At 36.8% G+C, this 14,382-nt stretch overlaps 1 protein-coding gene across 3 annotated transcripts in view; it reads left to right on the top strand.

Annotated features, from left to right (window-relative positions):
- The window catches only part of LOC128675506 (uncharacterized protein), a 152,885-nt gene that overhangs the window by 130,458 nt on the left and 8,045 nt on the right, over positions 1-14,382 (top strand). For 2 of the 3 annotated variants that reach the window (XM_053754958.2, XM_053754957.2), the window contains 15 exons: positions 1,237-1,451; positions 1,824-1,939; positions 2,371-2,524; positions 3,073-3,239; positions 3,563-3,785; positions 4,058-4,183; positions 4,681-4,861; positions 6,376-6,510; positions 6,961-7,145; positions 7,661-7,805; positions 8,424-8,553; positions 10,032-10,233; positions 11,809-11,914; positions 12,779-12,919; positions 13,260-13,438. In XM_053754958.2, the coding sequence (XP_053610933.1) occupies positions 1,237-1,451; positions 1,824-1,939; positions 2,371-2,524; positions 3,073-3,239; positions 3,563-3,785; positions 4,058-4,183; positions 4,681-4,861; positions 6,376-6,510; positions 6,961-7,145; positions 7,661-7,805; positions 8,424-8,553; positions 10,032-10,233; positions 11,809-11,914; positions 12,779-12,919; positions 13,260-13,438 (2,405 nt within the window). The remainder of the gene's footprint in view (positions 1-1,236; positions 1,452-1,823; positions 1,940-2,370; positions 2,525-3,072; positions 3,240-3,562; positions 3,786-4,057; positions 4,184-4,680; positions 4,862-6,375; positions 6,511-6,960; positions 7,146-7,660; positions 7,806-8,423; positions 8,554-10,031; positions 10,234-11,808; positions 11,915-12,778; positions 12,920-13,259; positions 13,439-14,382) is intronic. The other variant, XM_053754959.2, reaches the window with a different exon arrangement.

Consider the following 14,382-nt stretch of genomic DNA (forward strand, 5'->3'; position numbering starts at 1 on the left):
AGAAGGACATATCCTTCTCCATACTTCAACTACATGTAGGCGAAATTTCAAGAAGATTGTTTGAGTAGATAGAGTGTGAAGAGGTAACAAACAAACTTACTTTCGTATTTATGATAATAGTTAGGATTACGATAGTTAGGATAGGAAGGAACTGCTGGATCCAGGAGCGCGTCTGAAACTTCTGCCAAAACGTATTCATAGAGTTATCTTTCTATTAGTTAACAAAGTCATTTCAATTCGAAAAAAATATATCTGCCAAGGGTTCTTTTGATTCATGACTGTGGTTGTAATAATATATCATTACATTATATTATTGATTGGTTTATATTAATACAACGAAACACATGCTGAATTTAATTTCTTAATACTGTTACATGTCAAAAACACGCCGTTATGTACCCATATTATTTCAATGTCGTTCATTAATATCGCTTTTGTCCTGAATATTTCACTTTTAATATAATTTCCAAAGGAGTTTAATTGCATCAACGCACTTTCATTAAATTTCTCACTAAAAAGCCATATCCTTTGTGAAATTCCTTTGTAAAACTCTTTAGTTCTACTTTAATAGCATCATTTATTTGAAATCTTCCACTGGCGGCTACTTTATTAGCTATTACACAACTTATTATGAGCTCACGAACTTTTTATTCGTTCAATTTCACATTAAACTTTACTCATAAATCAAAAGTAATTATATATTTTTCGTAAATTAGAATATTTGTCTCGTTTTCGAAAGATGTCCAAGTTTTAACAAATTCTTGACACATTTATGAGTATTGGTTGACAATTAGAAACTTTCATAATTTGTTTGAGAAGCTATTAAATGAGTAAGAAAACGTTTGATCCAGTTTCTTTTAGCCCGGAATTTAATATGTTATTTTCATTTGAGTTTTCACTTGTTGCAGATTTATTTTGTATAAAATTTTCTATTTAAGGTCTCAAAATTGAGAGCAACAGACAATGAACATAAATTATGAAATTCGTTCACCGAAAATAACAGATTTTTTTTAAAATCATTCGTTTTAATACTATTGTCTAGATGATAATGCAATTACAAATCACCCTTCAGAGTCTTGAAAGAAGACTCAAAATTGCAAAACATCGCCACAATTTAATGTTTTTTACTACGACTAAAGTCAAAAATAAAGCTTATACAGAAAATAGACCTCCGCAGGCACTTTTCCACGTCAAATTTTAATTAAGTATTTTCTAATATCGTCTCCTTCATTACAGAGCTACTACCAAGTCCACCAGAAGATGTAGAAGTGGAACCTCTAAATGAGAAACAGCTGAATGTAACCTGGAATCCTCCAGTGGAGAACGCAGACACCGTCACAGAGTATATCGTCAACGTAACAACGCTGCGATCGTTCGACGCGCATTTGATTGATCCGTCTGAGAGCTCGATGAAGAATGAGACGAAGACGATACAAGTAACGACTACTAAGGTAATAACAGAATAATACAATTAGATTGCACTTTGGTATCATCGGTAGATTTATTCAGAAATCAGACATTTACAAACACTTTTCGTAATTAAATTTAAATAAACAATACATAAAAGTTATTATGGTTTAGTGTTAACAAATAGTTGATTAACTAAACAAAATATATGAGAATCGAGCAGACCAGTTCCCCTTGGCAGGGCCCGTTCACGAGTTGACGATGGGAGCCATCGGTCTATTTACTAAAAACAATACATATTATATAACAACATTTTTTTGGCCACCGACAATAGTTACTTACACTATCCCGATAGAAATTGTTATAAAGATGTTAAAAACTATTTCGACTGTCGTCAGAAAAAGAAATCATTTCAGGTCCTGGCGAATAAGACATTTTTGGTGTTAGACGACCTTCTGCCATTCACGATGTATGAAGTGACTGTGACCGGCTATAATATTCATGGGTCTAGCCTTCCGAGTTATGCTGTCAGGTAAACGTTTTATAATCATTTTATGTTATCTTTTTCTCTCTTTTCTCCAGTCTATTATATCGTCTTCTTCTTCTTCATAGTCGTATTCCTCATAGCTGAGGGTCGTGGTCATTACTTGAACTGAAACACACACAACAACTTTTTAAATCATAACTTCATTTACATCTATATCAGTTATACGTATACAAATAGAATAATACAATTAATTAAAATTACTAAGTTATCAATGGAATCAGTCTTCCAACACTGCTGTATCCAAGAGAATATCTTCTGAGAATATCTCAACCAAAATTTGATCTTTAGGGCACGGGTGATTATAAAAGTATACCTGTTACTACACATTAGTTCATTGATCATGATCATAGTCTACGATATTCTACTAGACGCAGCATCAATAACACAGAACTAACGTAATTCTTCTTCAATTCAAGATCGCTAACACTAACTCCCGGCAAGATGAAGTCCACGCAAGTTGCAAAGGCTCCCAAACTCCCCGATATCAAGGGGTGCTGTGTGTCTGCGGGTGTGAACCACAACGGATGCGTGGAGAAACTCTGCGACCCCACCAAGACGTTTGAAATCCAGGTAATACTCGTGTATATGTTCATTCACATTTCTATGTGTTTCAGTTTCATGATCATGACCAATATGTGTTGCATTATCATTTCATCTGGAGCTATTAATGTCTGGTTGCGCCATGAAAAAGTATTTGAATTGCTACAGCTGTTTTGTTATTTCAACTTAGAAATTTATTTTATATTACATCATATAATTGTGTATAAGCAAAAATTATGTTATTATAAAAATGTCTTTAAAAAATATATTTTGCATCATTGTGTGTTGTTGTACCATGTGTTCATTGTGTACTCATTTTGATACACGGTTTTAAATGTGTCATTAACTAGTAATGAAGTGTCAATATTCAATACACATGCCACCTACATCTCATTCACAAAATACCAGACCAACCACAATTCAACTCAATTCAACAACCACTTCTCATTATATCCTGGTCTGAGCACCGAATATTAGATTGACCACTCCACCGCCAACAACCTCATCGCCTCCGAACACCACATGAGCACTCATTTGTGACTAACCTCATCAACCGTCGGGCTGTTCTTAACCCCCAGCTCCAGGTCACAGATCTGATGATATGCGCGCCCTGGGCCGGGGTCACCTTCGGCTGCCTCGCCAACGGCATGGACCACACGCCGTGCTGCCGTTCGAGGGGCCTGATCGACCCATGCTTGCCGCTCTGCAGCGGGAATATCACCACTTTGGACTTCAATCATTTCAAGTGAGTCCTGTATAATGTAATCCTAATTTCGTATCTTTTTCTTGTGTTAATAAATAACTTTGTCAAGATGCTTTGTGATACCCAATAGTATTTTCATCCATTATTTTAAATATTTAGATGTCAGTTGTTTTTTATGGTTATATTCTTTTAGCTTCGATCTAATGATCTAATGATCTTGTCGAGTTTATTTGCAGTAGTATAAAACGTGATTAGAAAAGTAACAGTCAAAATTGCTAGATCCATTTCAATTATTATATGAGTTGCATTCATTTGTTTTCTTTCAACACGAACATTGCCTAGCACAAATCACAATCTTCCTGCAGATGCCTCCGCTACATGTCGGCCTACACGAACTGCCTGCTGGAGGGCTACGGCGTCCTCCCCGGCGCCCCCTCGTGGCTGCACTTGACCAACATCGACACAGACTTCGCTGTAGTGCACTGGTCCCCGCCAGCGGCCTTGGGAGACACCGTCATGTACTACAACCTTCACTACAAATCGCTTACTAGTGATAACAATGATGAGGATTACAGAGCCATTCTGAAGGTAAGTGATTCTTTTAAAGAACTTGGATGGTTAGCAAAGGAGCCAATTAAAGGTCCTCCATAAATTAAGTAGAATAAATGTCTCAAGTTGAGATGAGTTGTGGAAGCAAGTGGAAGGTAATAAGTGAATGTGTGAATTTTGGATTTCAGAAATCCGAGAAATATACTTAGAATTGAAGGGGGTCTTTTAAAATTAATTTAAACTAATCACTAAAGACATATTATGATGTATAATAATGTTTTGTACTTAATAACCTTTTCTTTTGTATTCAGGTCCATTCTCCCTACATCCTCGAAGACTTAGAGTCCAATTCAGAGTATGAGATCTACGTGGAAGCTGTCAACGAGCATGGAGTGGGTTCTCCGTCTCCAAGAGTCATCTTCAGGACACAGAGTCAGGTAAGAAACATTTTAATTTGAAAACTAAGGGTAAGTGAGACACGAAATTAAGTTCAAAACATTATAAGTTCATATTCCCAAAATCATCAGACCAACGGCTTAACGTGCCTTCCGAATCATGGAGGAACTCATTTGGAGATAAATTTTCGGACACCCTGACGTGACACATAACTGACTATTGTGGCTTTTCGACGACCTCGGTGGCACAGTAGTAAAATGCTTGCCTCTGAACCGAGAGGTTCCGGTTTCGATCCTCGGTCGAGTCATGATGAAAAATGATCTTTTTCTGATTGGCCCGGGTCTTGGATGTTTATGTATATATGTATTTGTTATAAAATTTTGTATCTTTGAGTTAGTATTCCATAACACAAGTTTCGAACTTACTTTGGAGCTAATTCAATCTGTGTGGTTTGTCCGTATCTATTATTTATTTATTTTTATTTACTGACACTATTGCAAGCCACCACAGCTATATAAAATACACTCAACACCAACAGATAATCGTAGAAGAAGAAGAGGAAGCCAACATCTACAACGTGACAGAGTGCTGCGAGCGAGTGCAGCTGGCCGGCGTGTGTATGCCGCTCTGCTCCTACGACGCCAAGATGTCTGATCTCAGGACATTGGCTCCTCTCTGCACGCAGGAGTTCTCCAAATTGCTCAAGTGTGGTGCTGGAGGTAACTTCTTTATCTTCATTTTATTCCATTAGAAAGAAAAATAGAATCCGCCAACGACTTCTCCTCCCATACAAAGGGAAAGGGCTATACACTGGAGGTTCTTCATGGGGTTCACTGAAGGTTCTTCTAGCAACCAGATCACGGCAACCTGTCAAATTATGATGTCAAAACAAGGACTTTGTTGAATTTACAGTCTATCTAGAAATTGATGAAATTAAATATACTGACAATGAAGCAGACATGTACCTAGTTCCTTTAAAATCCATTTTCTTCACTATTTTCACAGGCTGTATCATTTAACAAGGTCCTCTTACTCACATCGTAACTGAGAGGCGAGCGTGGTCTTTTTTTTAAATAAAAACTTTTTACCACCTATTTCTTAAAAGTAAATATTTACAATACAGTAATGCAGTCATTTTTGGGCTGGTCGCTCAACCATCAAACTACAACAATCTACCATCAAACTAGGAGCAAACCTGGCAAAAGGCGTTACGATTGATCCGATAAGAGTGAGCTGAAGAATTAAAGGAAATTGATGAAAAACAACGTGAGAAAGAACACATGAATTGTTGGGAATTAACGGAGTTACATTTATATATTATTTTAGATGCTTACTTATATAAAAAATAAAACTATAATTACTTACTAAATGACAACAAAAAAATGCACACAGCTGCTTGGCCAAGCAAATATAATAAGACTCGAGTGTTGACTAGAGTGTTATTAACTTGTGTCTGAAATGTAGAAGTAAATGGCAAACCACTTCATTAATAATGCCAAGAAAGTTGTTGTATGTGTTTCATTTAACATAATGACCACGACCCTCAGGCCATGAGGAATACGAATGATCAGAAGAACGTCAAAGACATCTATATGATATATTGTAATTTGGCTACAAGTTTATTGAATTAAGTTTTTCAAATTCAAATTCAAAATTCTTTATTCAATTTAGGATGACATCACTTATTGACGTCAAAAAAATTACTTAAACTAAGTCTACTGCCGGCTTCCAAAGCGCAAGTGAAGAAGAAGCGGCGCAACAAACTTCACCGCAGCCTTTTCTCCAAGGCTGCGGTGAAGTTTGAAAATTAGGAGGACGAATTTACATCATTATTAAAAATGTCAAAATTTGAATAAATAAATAAAATAAAATATGTATTTCCAAAAAAAATTATTGAAAATTGTCACACAAAATATACATATAAATAAAAAGCTAAATGTACAAAACGTACGTAATAATGTCATAAATCAGTTACATATTCTTATGAGGATACTGCACCATGCTTGGGCCAGACATTATTGTCGTTCACATAATCATCAGACTTGTAATATGCCTTTTTACAAAGTACTTCTTTTATATAATTTCTAAATTTTTTGTCCTCTTCTAAGTTTATTGCTGGTCTGGTTTCTAGCCTAGTATTCGAGAATTAAAAGAAACTTGGCTTGCTCTTATTTTTTTTTTAAAGCAGTTCCTCCTTTCTTCTATACTTCGTACCCCCCGCCCCCCTCCCCAGGTCGTAACCACGCGGCGTGCTGCGCGCGGCGCGGCGTGCCCGCGTCGTGCCGCGGCGTGTGCGCGGGCGCGTACTCCGGCGGCGTCAACTCCTGCGTGCCCTACATCGGGAACATTGTGCAGTGCTTTGAGGAAGGTACTTTAACGTTGTTTTATTAAATTTATCTTGTTCTGAGACCACGAACAGTTTTTCTTGCTGGTGGTGCAAATTCTATACTTTTCTTTAATGCAACAAAAAGTATTAGTTTCCTTTGTTTAATCAAGAAACTAATCATGAAATTTGATGAAAACATTTGACACAGTTTCAAAATAATAATATTTTCTAGTGCATTACGTTCTAAAAGATATAAATTTATAAAAATTATCTAGTGGATATGACTATGATAAACATCTCAGCAATAAAAAATTGGTCTTCCTCATAGATGACAAGTAAAATGAATGTACATAGAACTATATGTATTCAAAATCTGAGATACTGAACAATTGATCATTCAAGTTAAAAGGTATCAAATAGATAATACCTAATCGACTTCTACTGAAGTCCTTTCTGATTAACTATAATTAACTTCCGTTTTAAATTCACAAGGTACGGGTCTTCTTCCCGGACCACCTCGCGAGCTCCACGCGAGAGTCTCCAGCAAAGGAGTCCTGAATTTGGACTGGATCGCGTCTCCCGACGCCGGAAACGACACCAGCTACGTCATCCACTGGCAGAGGATCAACAACACCTCACAGACTTATAGCTATAATACCCTGCCTTCCTTTGCTCAGGTGAGTTCATTTACTACCTTCTTCTTCTATGATGCCTCCTCGCTTTACGGCACCAGGACACAATCTGTTCTGGATTTTCTGGCTGTGGATCTTTGGAAACGAATGTTCCTTTTTCATTTACAGTGAGTTCAATCGCCATCTTTTTGTTAATAACTTTTGACATCATCTTTCTTCATTGAGTAATCCTGGGTTACCCCTTTTTTAATTGGGCTATTTTAAAATGCAAATATGACTTTGAAAGTAGTTATATTTTATTTCCTCGTTCGTCTGATATATAAAAAGGAAAAAAATATAGCCCAAGAAGAAAATTGAAGTCTAAAATTGATACAAACAGTCGTATCTGGAACCTACTTCTTCGTAATTCCTTTCTTCTGACCTAGAAATTATGTGTCCTCATAGAAAGAGTTTGAAAGTAGTATCACGGGCATTCGGGATCAACTGATAATGGCATCGATCACAATGGGATAAGAATGGGAAATGATCTTGTCTTCTAACAACAAACGCATGTGGCCCAGGGCACGCAGACAGAGACGAACAACACATCAGTAGCCCTGCCCATGCTGATCCCGAACGGCACGTACCAGCTGTTCGTGGTCGCGAGGAACGGCCACGGGTACTCGCTGCCCTCCAGCATGATACTCTTCAACTACACAGAAGGAGGTGAGTTGCCTTTGACCAGTGTCAAACTGCCTTAATTCAACGTACGTATAATGAAACTCGATAATCCAATGTCACTTTAAGTGGTCATTCAAAAATCACTATATAGAAATATTTTTTTGTATTTTTACATTTTCGACGTCACTTATGCCCACTGTCATACAATACGTATTTCTAAAACGCAGCTCTCTTTTTTAGGTTTAAAGAATTTATTTCTCATAAAAATACAAGGTATTATACTTACTGAGAAACTTAAAATTTAAAAATAAGCAGTAATTACCTCGACGAGCACAAACAATAAAAACTTATTACTTATCTATATTACATACAATACTTATATTAGATACATGCCGCAAACAATACATTAACTCACAACATTAACACACAAAATTTGGAGGAACACTCGCGAACTCAAACCACGTACAAAATCTAGAGGATGCAGAAAATACACCCGCCCACAATATACAAGAAACTTTTTGTATGGACGAAACGAAATATACGTTGAAGTCTCTCTTCTCTGTCTACAGCTTTAAGTGTCTCTCATCCTCGCATGTTCTTGAACAGCAAATTATTGTAGCTTGTCCATCTCTTTGTCCGTTAAACCCTGACCACCGTCCACAGAGGAGAAGGAGGTGAGCGGTATACCCTCCCCCCCGCACTCGCTGTCCGTGTCCTCGCAGTCGGCCACCTGGCTCACCCTCAGCTGGCAGCCGCCGCAATTCTCCATGCCTGATGAGAAGATATCATATACGTAAGTAGCTAAGTCATTTAAACTTACCATTGTCACAAAAAATTTAATAAACATACCTAAAAGTAGAGTAAGCATGTTTATTTTAAATAATCTAGTTATTTAAACCGTCAAAAATTTAAATAAAACTACTGCCTCGACGACCTCGGTGGCGCAGTGGTAAAGTGCTTGCCTCTGAACCGAGAGGTCCCGGGTTCGATCCCCGGTCGGGTCATGATGGAAATGATCTTTTCTGATTGGCCCGGGTCTTGGATGTTTATCTATATATGTATTTGTTATAAAATATAGTATCGTTGAGTTAGTATCCCATAACACAAGTCTCGAACTTACTTTGGGGCTAGCTCAATCTGTGTGATTTGTCCTAATGTATTTATTTATTTTATTTACTGCCGACTTCCAAAGCACAGGTGAAGATGAAGTGGCGCAACAAATTTTACCGCTGCCTATTAATCAAAGACGTAAATTAACAAATTTAGGTCTTATAATTATATGTGTGGATATATATTTCGGGATCACCTTTGAAGACCCTTCATTTGATACCCCACTCAGACATTATCCTCCCTGTTATTTAGATATCAACAACTAGAAAAAGAACAGAACGTCCTGATAATTAAAATTAAGGTCAAGCTCGAGGGAAATCTAATCCCAAAGTCTAATCAGAAAGTAAGCTACGTGTAACAAACGTACCTTAATATTAACGGTATAGGATTCTGGGGGGCTACCACGAAACACAAATACGCACGCACACTAACGTTCACATGCTATTTTACCAAATTGTGAACGCATCATGTATAAATAAAGACAGAGAAAACGTGCTACATGTTTTCATGGTAGCCCCCTGTTCTTTTATAACGAACACTAACGAATTATATTCAGTGGATTTCACCGACCTCACTTGAGCGACAGTATAAGCTCTTACTTAATAGGTATTAACAGAGACTTGACATTTCGAAGATTTATTTCTATTACAAGTAAATAGCAGCTACGTTTACGTACGACGAAATTCTGTCCCTAGTTTCAACGTGTATAGAAATATAATATTATAGAATGTAATAAAATATAAATTCTCTTGAAATATAATTTCTATTTGAGACACGTTTATACAGAAAAAACAATTGTACCATTAACAACGTCCTCTTTAATTCAAATTGAATAAATAATAAATGGCCAACGCTAATCACTAAACTGGTATCGCGGATCCGATGGACACGAAACACAGAAACGGGCACAACACACCCAGAACCGCAAACTAATTTCTGTGATCAGAGGTATATTTGTCCGCTCTGGGAATTGAACCTAGAACCTCTAGTTACCGGACGGGTGTGGTATCCACCACGTTATGGAGGTCGACTTTGTAAATGAACACATGTTGAAGTTGAAGACACGTTGTAATATAAATATTCCCATAGACCTTACAAGAAAATCGACTTTCATAACACTTTTCCTAGGTAAGATCGATTCATTTATCAATTCTTGCACAGATTATACTTCAAGTCACCCACTCAAGTCGGCCCAAGCAACGTGACGTCCATCCGCACGACAGTCAATGGTCACACCCTGGAGAAACTGACTCCGAACACACAATACGTGCTGTGGGTCAAGGCTCATACGTCAGCTGGGGACTCCTTGCCTTCTGAGACCTTGGTGGCTTGGACTGATCCCGCCTACCCTGCGTACGTTGAGGTAATTCATTTAGATCTCCTATATACGATCCATTGATTGACGACCTCGGTGACGCAGTGGTAAAGATCTTGCCACTGAACCCGACCGGGGATCGAACCCGTCCCGGGTGATGGAAAATGATCTTTTTCTGATTGGCCCGGGTCTTGGATGTTTATCTATATATGTATATGTTATAAAAATATAGTATCGTTGAGTTAGTATCCTATAACACAAGTCTCGAACTTACTTTGGGGCTAGCTCAATCTGTGTGATTTGTCCTAATATATTTATTTATTATTTATTTATTTATTTATATCTATGTATATTTGACCCGTTGATGGATTATTTGATACGATTGCGACGGGGCTGTGACGCGGCAAAGCACGGGTTTATGTATAATATCCTAGATGCTCAATTTTTTTCTCAAATTTTACATTATACAATTCATTTCAAATTGAACACTATTATACTTAATCTCTTGGTAGGACAACTCAATATGCTGTTGACTGTACTAAGCTGGAATGAAGCGTGATGATGAAAAACCCAAATTTTCTCAAATATATAGGACATATTGTTAGTTTATATTGTGGCCAGAAAATTCGTTGTCTTTGATTATTAAGAACCAAACAAATGATTAATTGACTCACTATATATGTCGCTAAGTATGAATGGCGTTTACCTATAAATAATGTCAACGATTTGCCAAATTTTGCATTTCAAACATGTACATATAGGACAGTCACAAAAAGTCAAACGAAAGTGGGTAGGTATGTATTTTTCTAGCACGCGTCTCCCAAATCAATTGAGAACATCAAAGCCAACGACCACCCAAAATAAATACCCGCTCATAACATCCAATTTGACATATGTAAATTACACACCAGAACGAAATAAAGGTCTCGTGGCTCTTAATGATGTGGTTACTTTTGTCACAATTAGGTTAGGTTCCTTTAATATTGTTCCTTTTCAGTTTTGTTACGAAAAAATATATGAATGTTTCAATTTTTACGCCGTAACCTCTTGTGTGTTGGATTCGAAGAAGTTCTTATTTTATTCTTATTAACTTATGATTTTATGATATTATTGAAAGCTACGCAAGCACGTATTTTTAGAGTTGATAACACAGATTTATATCAATTATATCGAAGTGTGTGTTTGTCAATATTAGCTAATTTATTTTTGCCGACTGTTTGCTTTCTCGATAACAAATTCGCGTGGGCTATGTAATTTATTTCTACTTCTATTATGAGAAACTTACTTAACTTTATTTGATGGAAGAAAAGTGTCTAAAAATGTAACTTAATCTAGTTACAAAATTAAAAATTAATGCTTATATTTAGAGAATTAAAAGCAGGTACTTACATATTTAAAAAAATGGCTAGCTTACCAAATGGCACCAAAATGAATTCCTTCAATCATTCTTCAATCATTAGTAAATTGTCTAAACAACAGTGAAAACTTCATCAAAATACGTTGCGTGGTTTAAACAAAGCTTAGAAACATACAGACAGATGTAATAACATTATCCATATATTCTATATACACGATATTACTAAAAACAAGAATGTTTTTATCAGCGTTATCATAATTATTTAGCCTCCTGCGGTGAATCCAGTGAACCTTGTGCGCGAGGGCTTCAGCATGACCATCCTGTGCATAGCCATGGGAACTCCCACACCCACAATATCACTCTATATCTCAGGTAACATATTACCTTATACTTATTTACTGTCACTTTATATCTGAAGTAAAATACTACTTGCTTATTTTTAGACCTGCCTTTTCTTTTTGAGCAATCTTTTGTTTGTAACTTTATTCAATAAGTACATTTATACAAATATTATTTTTGCATAATACATAAAGAAACATAAAATGTTCAAGGCGGATTTATCGCCTCCCAGTCAACCTTAGAGTGGAAGAACGAACCTTCGAGAAGATATGCCAAATAAACTACTTCGTTTTAATTTATGTCCTAAACGTAGACCCCGAAATAAAAATTCATTTATTCAAGTTACTTATCTGTCTTTGGGTCACAGATTTACATACTGTACCGGATTTTAACTAAATTGGTTCAGTAGTTTCGGAGAGACCTAGCTGTGAAGGACTACACAAGAAAGCTGGGCTTACGCACGAGTTATTTTATAAAATTTCCGTTTCTTTCCATTTGAGTTATAGAAACCTAAAAAATATTATTAGGTAAACGACAAAAATATAGATAAGCTATTAAGAAAGCAAATATAGAACCTGCAAATTAGTGTTGACTTGATGTCAACTCGATAAGCGTGCCAATTGGCACGACCATTAATGGTCTGTCAACTAAGATCGTGTGAACTGCAGAAGAACTAGTAGGAAAGCAGACTCTGGGCTCTAACCCTATGAAGGCGGAGCAACCGGAAAAACGCTCAATTTAGAGATAGACTTTCTAAGAAACTGATGTGACTCGACCTAGCACCAGTTTAGAAAGGGCCCAATCAAGAGGGTTAGATGCAGGAAAACCAATTCTTGAAGGAAGCTAGTAAGAATGTGATATGATACGTTCTATGCTCAGATAAAACGTTTTTCCCAGGTCGTCTAGTCCGTCAAGAGGTGACGCGTCACATGGTGACAGTGATTCACAACGTGACCCGCGACATGGACCAGATATCTTGCTACGCTGATAACGGCTATGGAACTCCCATGCAGGCTTCCAGGAAGATCAACATATCACGTAAGTACACTATCACTATTTTAACGCCAATTTAATTGCACATATGAATTTTAAATGCGATGCTCCCAGCGGAACATGTGGTCATTTGACGACCTCGGTGGCGCAGTGGTAAAGTGCTTACCTCTGAACGGAGAGGTTCCGGGTTCGATCCCCTGGATGGTCGATGGAAAATGATCTTTTTCTGATTCCTGGGCCAATCAGAAAAAGATAACATCTATTCTATTTATCCTGTGTTTCAATATGAGTGAAAATCTTCCTTTACTCTAATACCAGTTACTTACAATTTCACAGCGTGTTTTAAACATGCTAAAGAAAATATCATCGTCATAAATTACCACAGACGTGCCAACAATCCAAGCATCTGGAATCACAATGGCCGCCGCCGGAGACTCAGTTATACTGGAGTGTCGAGTGGAAGCTCTCCCGAAACCCACCATCGCGTTCTGGAGGGATCCCAATGGAAGAACACCCGTTATCGACGGACCCAACTATACGATACAGCTTGTAGCGGATCCCGAGGTAAGACGTCAAATTTATGTAACAATTTTAAACATCGATGGTTGTGTATCATGGGAACTTAAGTTTGTTTGTAATTACTTTATAACAATACACGAAAAATACATAAATTAAAGAGAAAAATTTAGTGGCAACGCCAAACTTGTCCCTTGACGTGATCTCTTCCAGTCAATCCGTGAGAGAAAAAAGAAATAGGTATAGGTATAAAACAATTAGGTACATAGCTACAGTCGATTTGAGATCTGTGGCGCTCAACGTTTCAATGTTGTATCTTTTCAATGTGTGACAATAACTTATGCCCCAAAAACAAAAAGAAAATATCATCGTACACATGTATGTATTAAAAGTTTTTGTTGCTTATGAGATTTTAGTCTAATAGATACTTATCGAAGTATTACTAATATATGCATACGGAAAAATATAATATGAACTTGAACACTTTGATTATATTGCTCTAATAAAATTTTAATTCACAAGCTGACACAAAGCCGTTATAATTATATGATCTATGTGGCGATAGATACTTTACGTGACAAAATCGATCCAAAAGTCGTCCATCGGACTTGGAATTAAATTTGCAATCGTCAGCTCTCCACCTCGGCTCCATCCCAATTAATATTATGGAGATTCGATTATCTAAACCTCATTGTCATTCATGGAGCTATCAATAGAGGCTAAACGGGCCCTTTCTGTTCGTTTGTCATCTCAAACGCCGTGATTTATGATAATTCTGACAAAAGTTTATCAAATTTCACGTCTTTCACGTAAAATCAATATATCTAGTGATTTATTTCAAAGGTTATTAAAGTCACAGGCAGTTTTTCTTGCGAAATTGTTGAAGTCACAAAGTTTAGATTAATCTCACTGAATGTTATTTTTCATTTAACAGAATAAAAGAGAGTAATTCGAAACAACAAAAAATATTCTTAAACATCTGATAATTTTTT

This window comes from Plodia interpunctella, chromosome 14 (assembly GCF_027563975.2).
Source record: "Plodia interpunctella isolate USDA-ARS_2022_Savannah chromosome 14, ilPloInte3.2, whole genome shotgun sequence".
NCBI lineage: Eukaryota > Metazoa > Arthropoda > Insecta > Lepidoptera > Pyralidae > Plodia > Plodia interpunctella.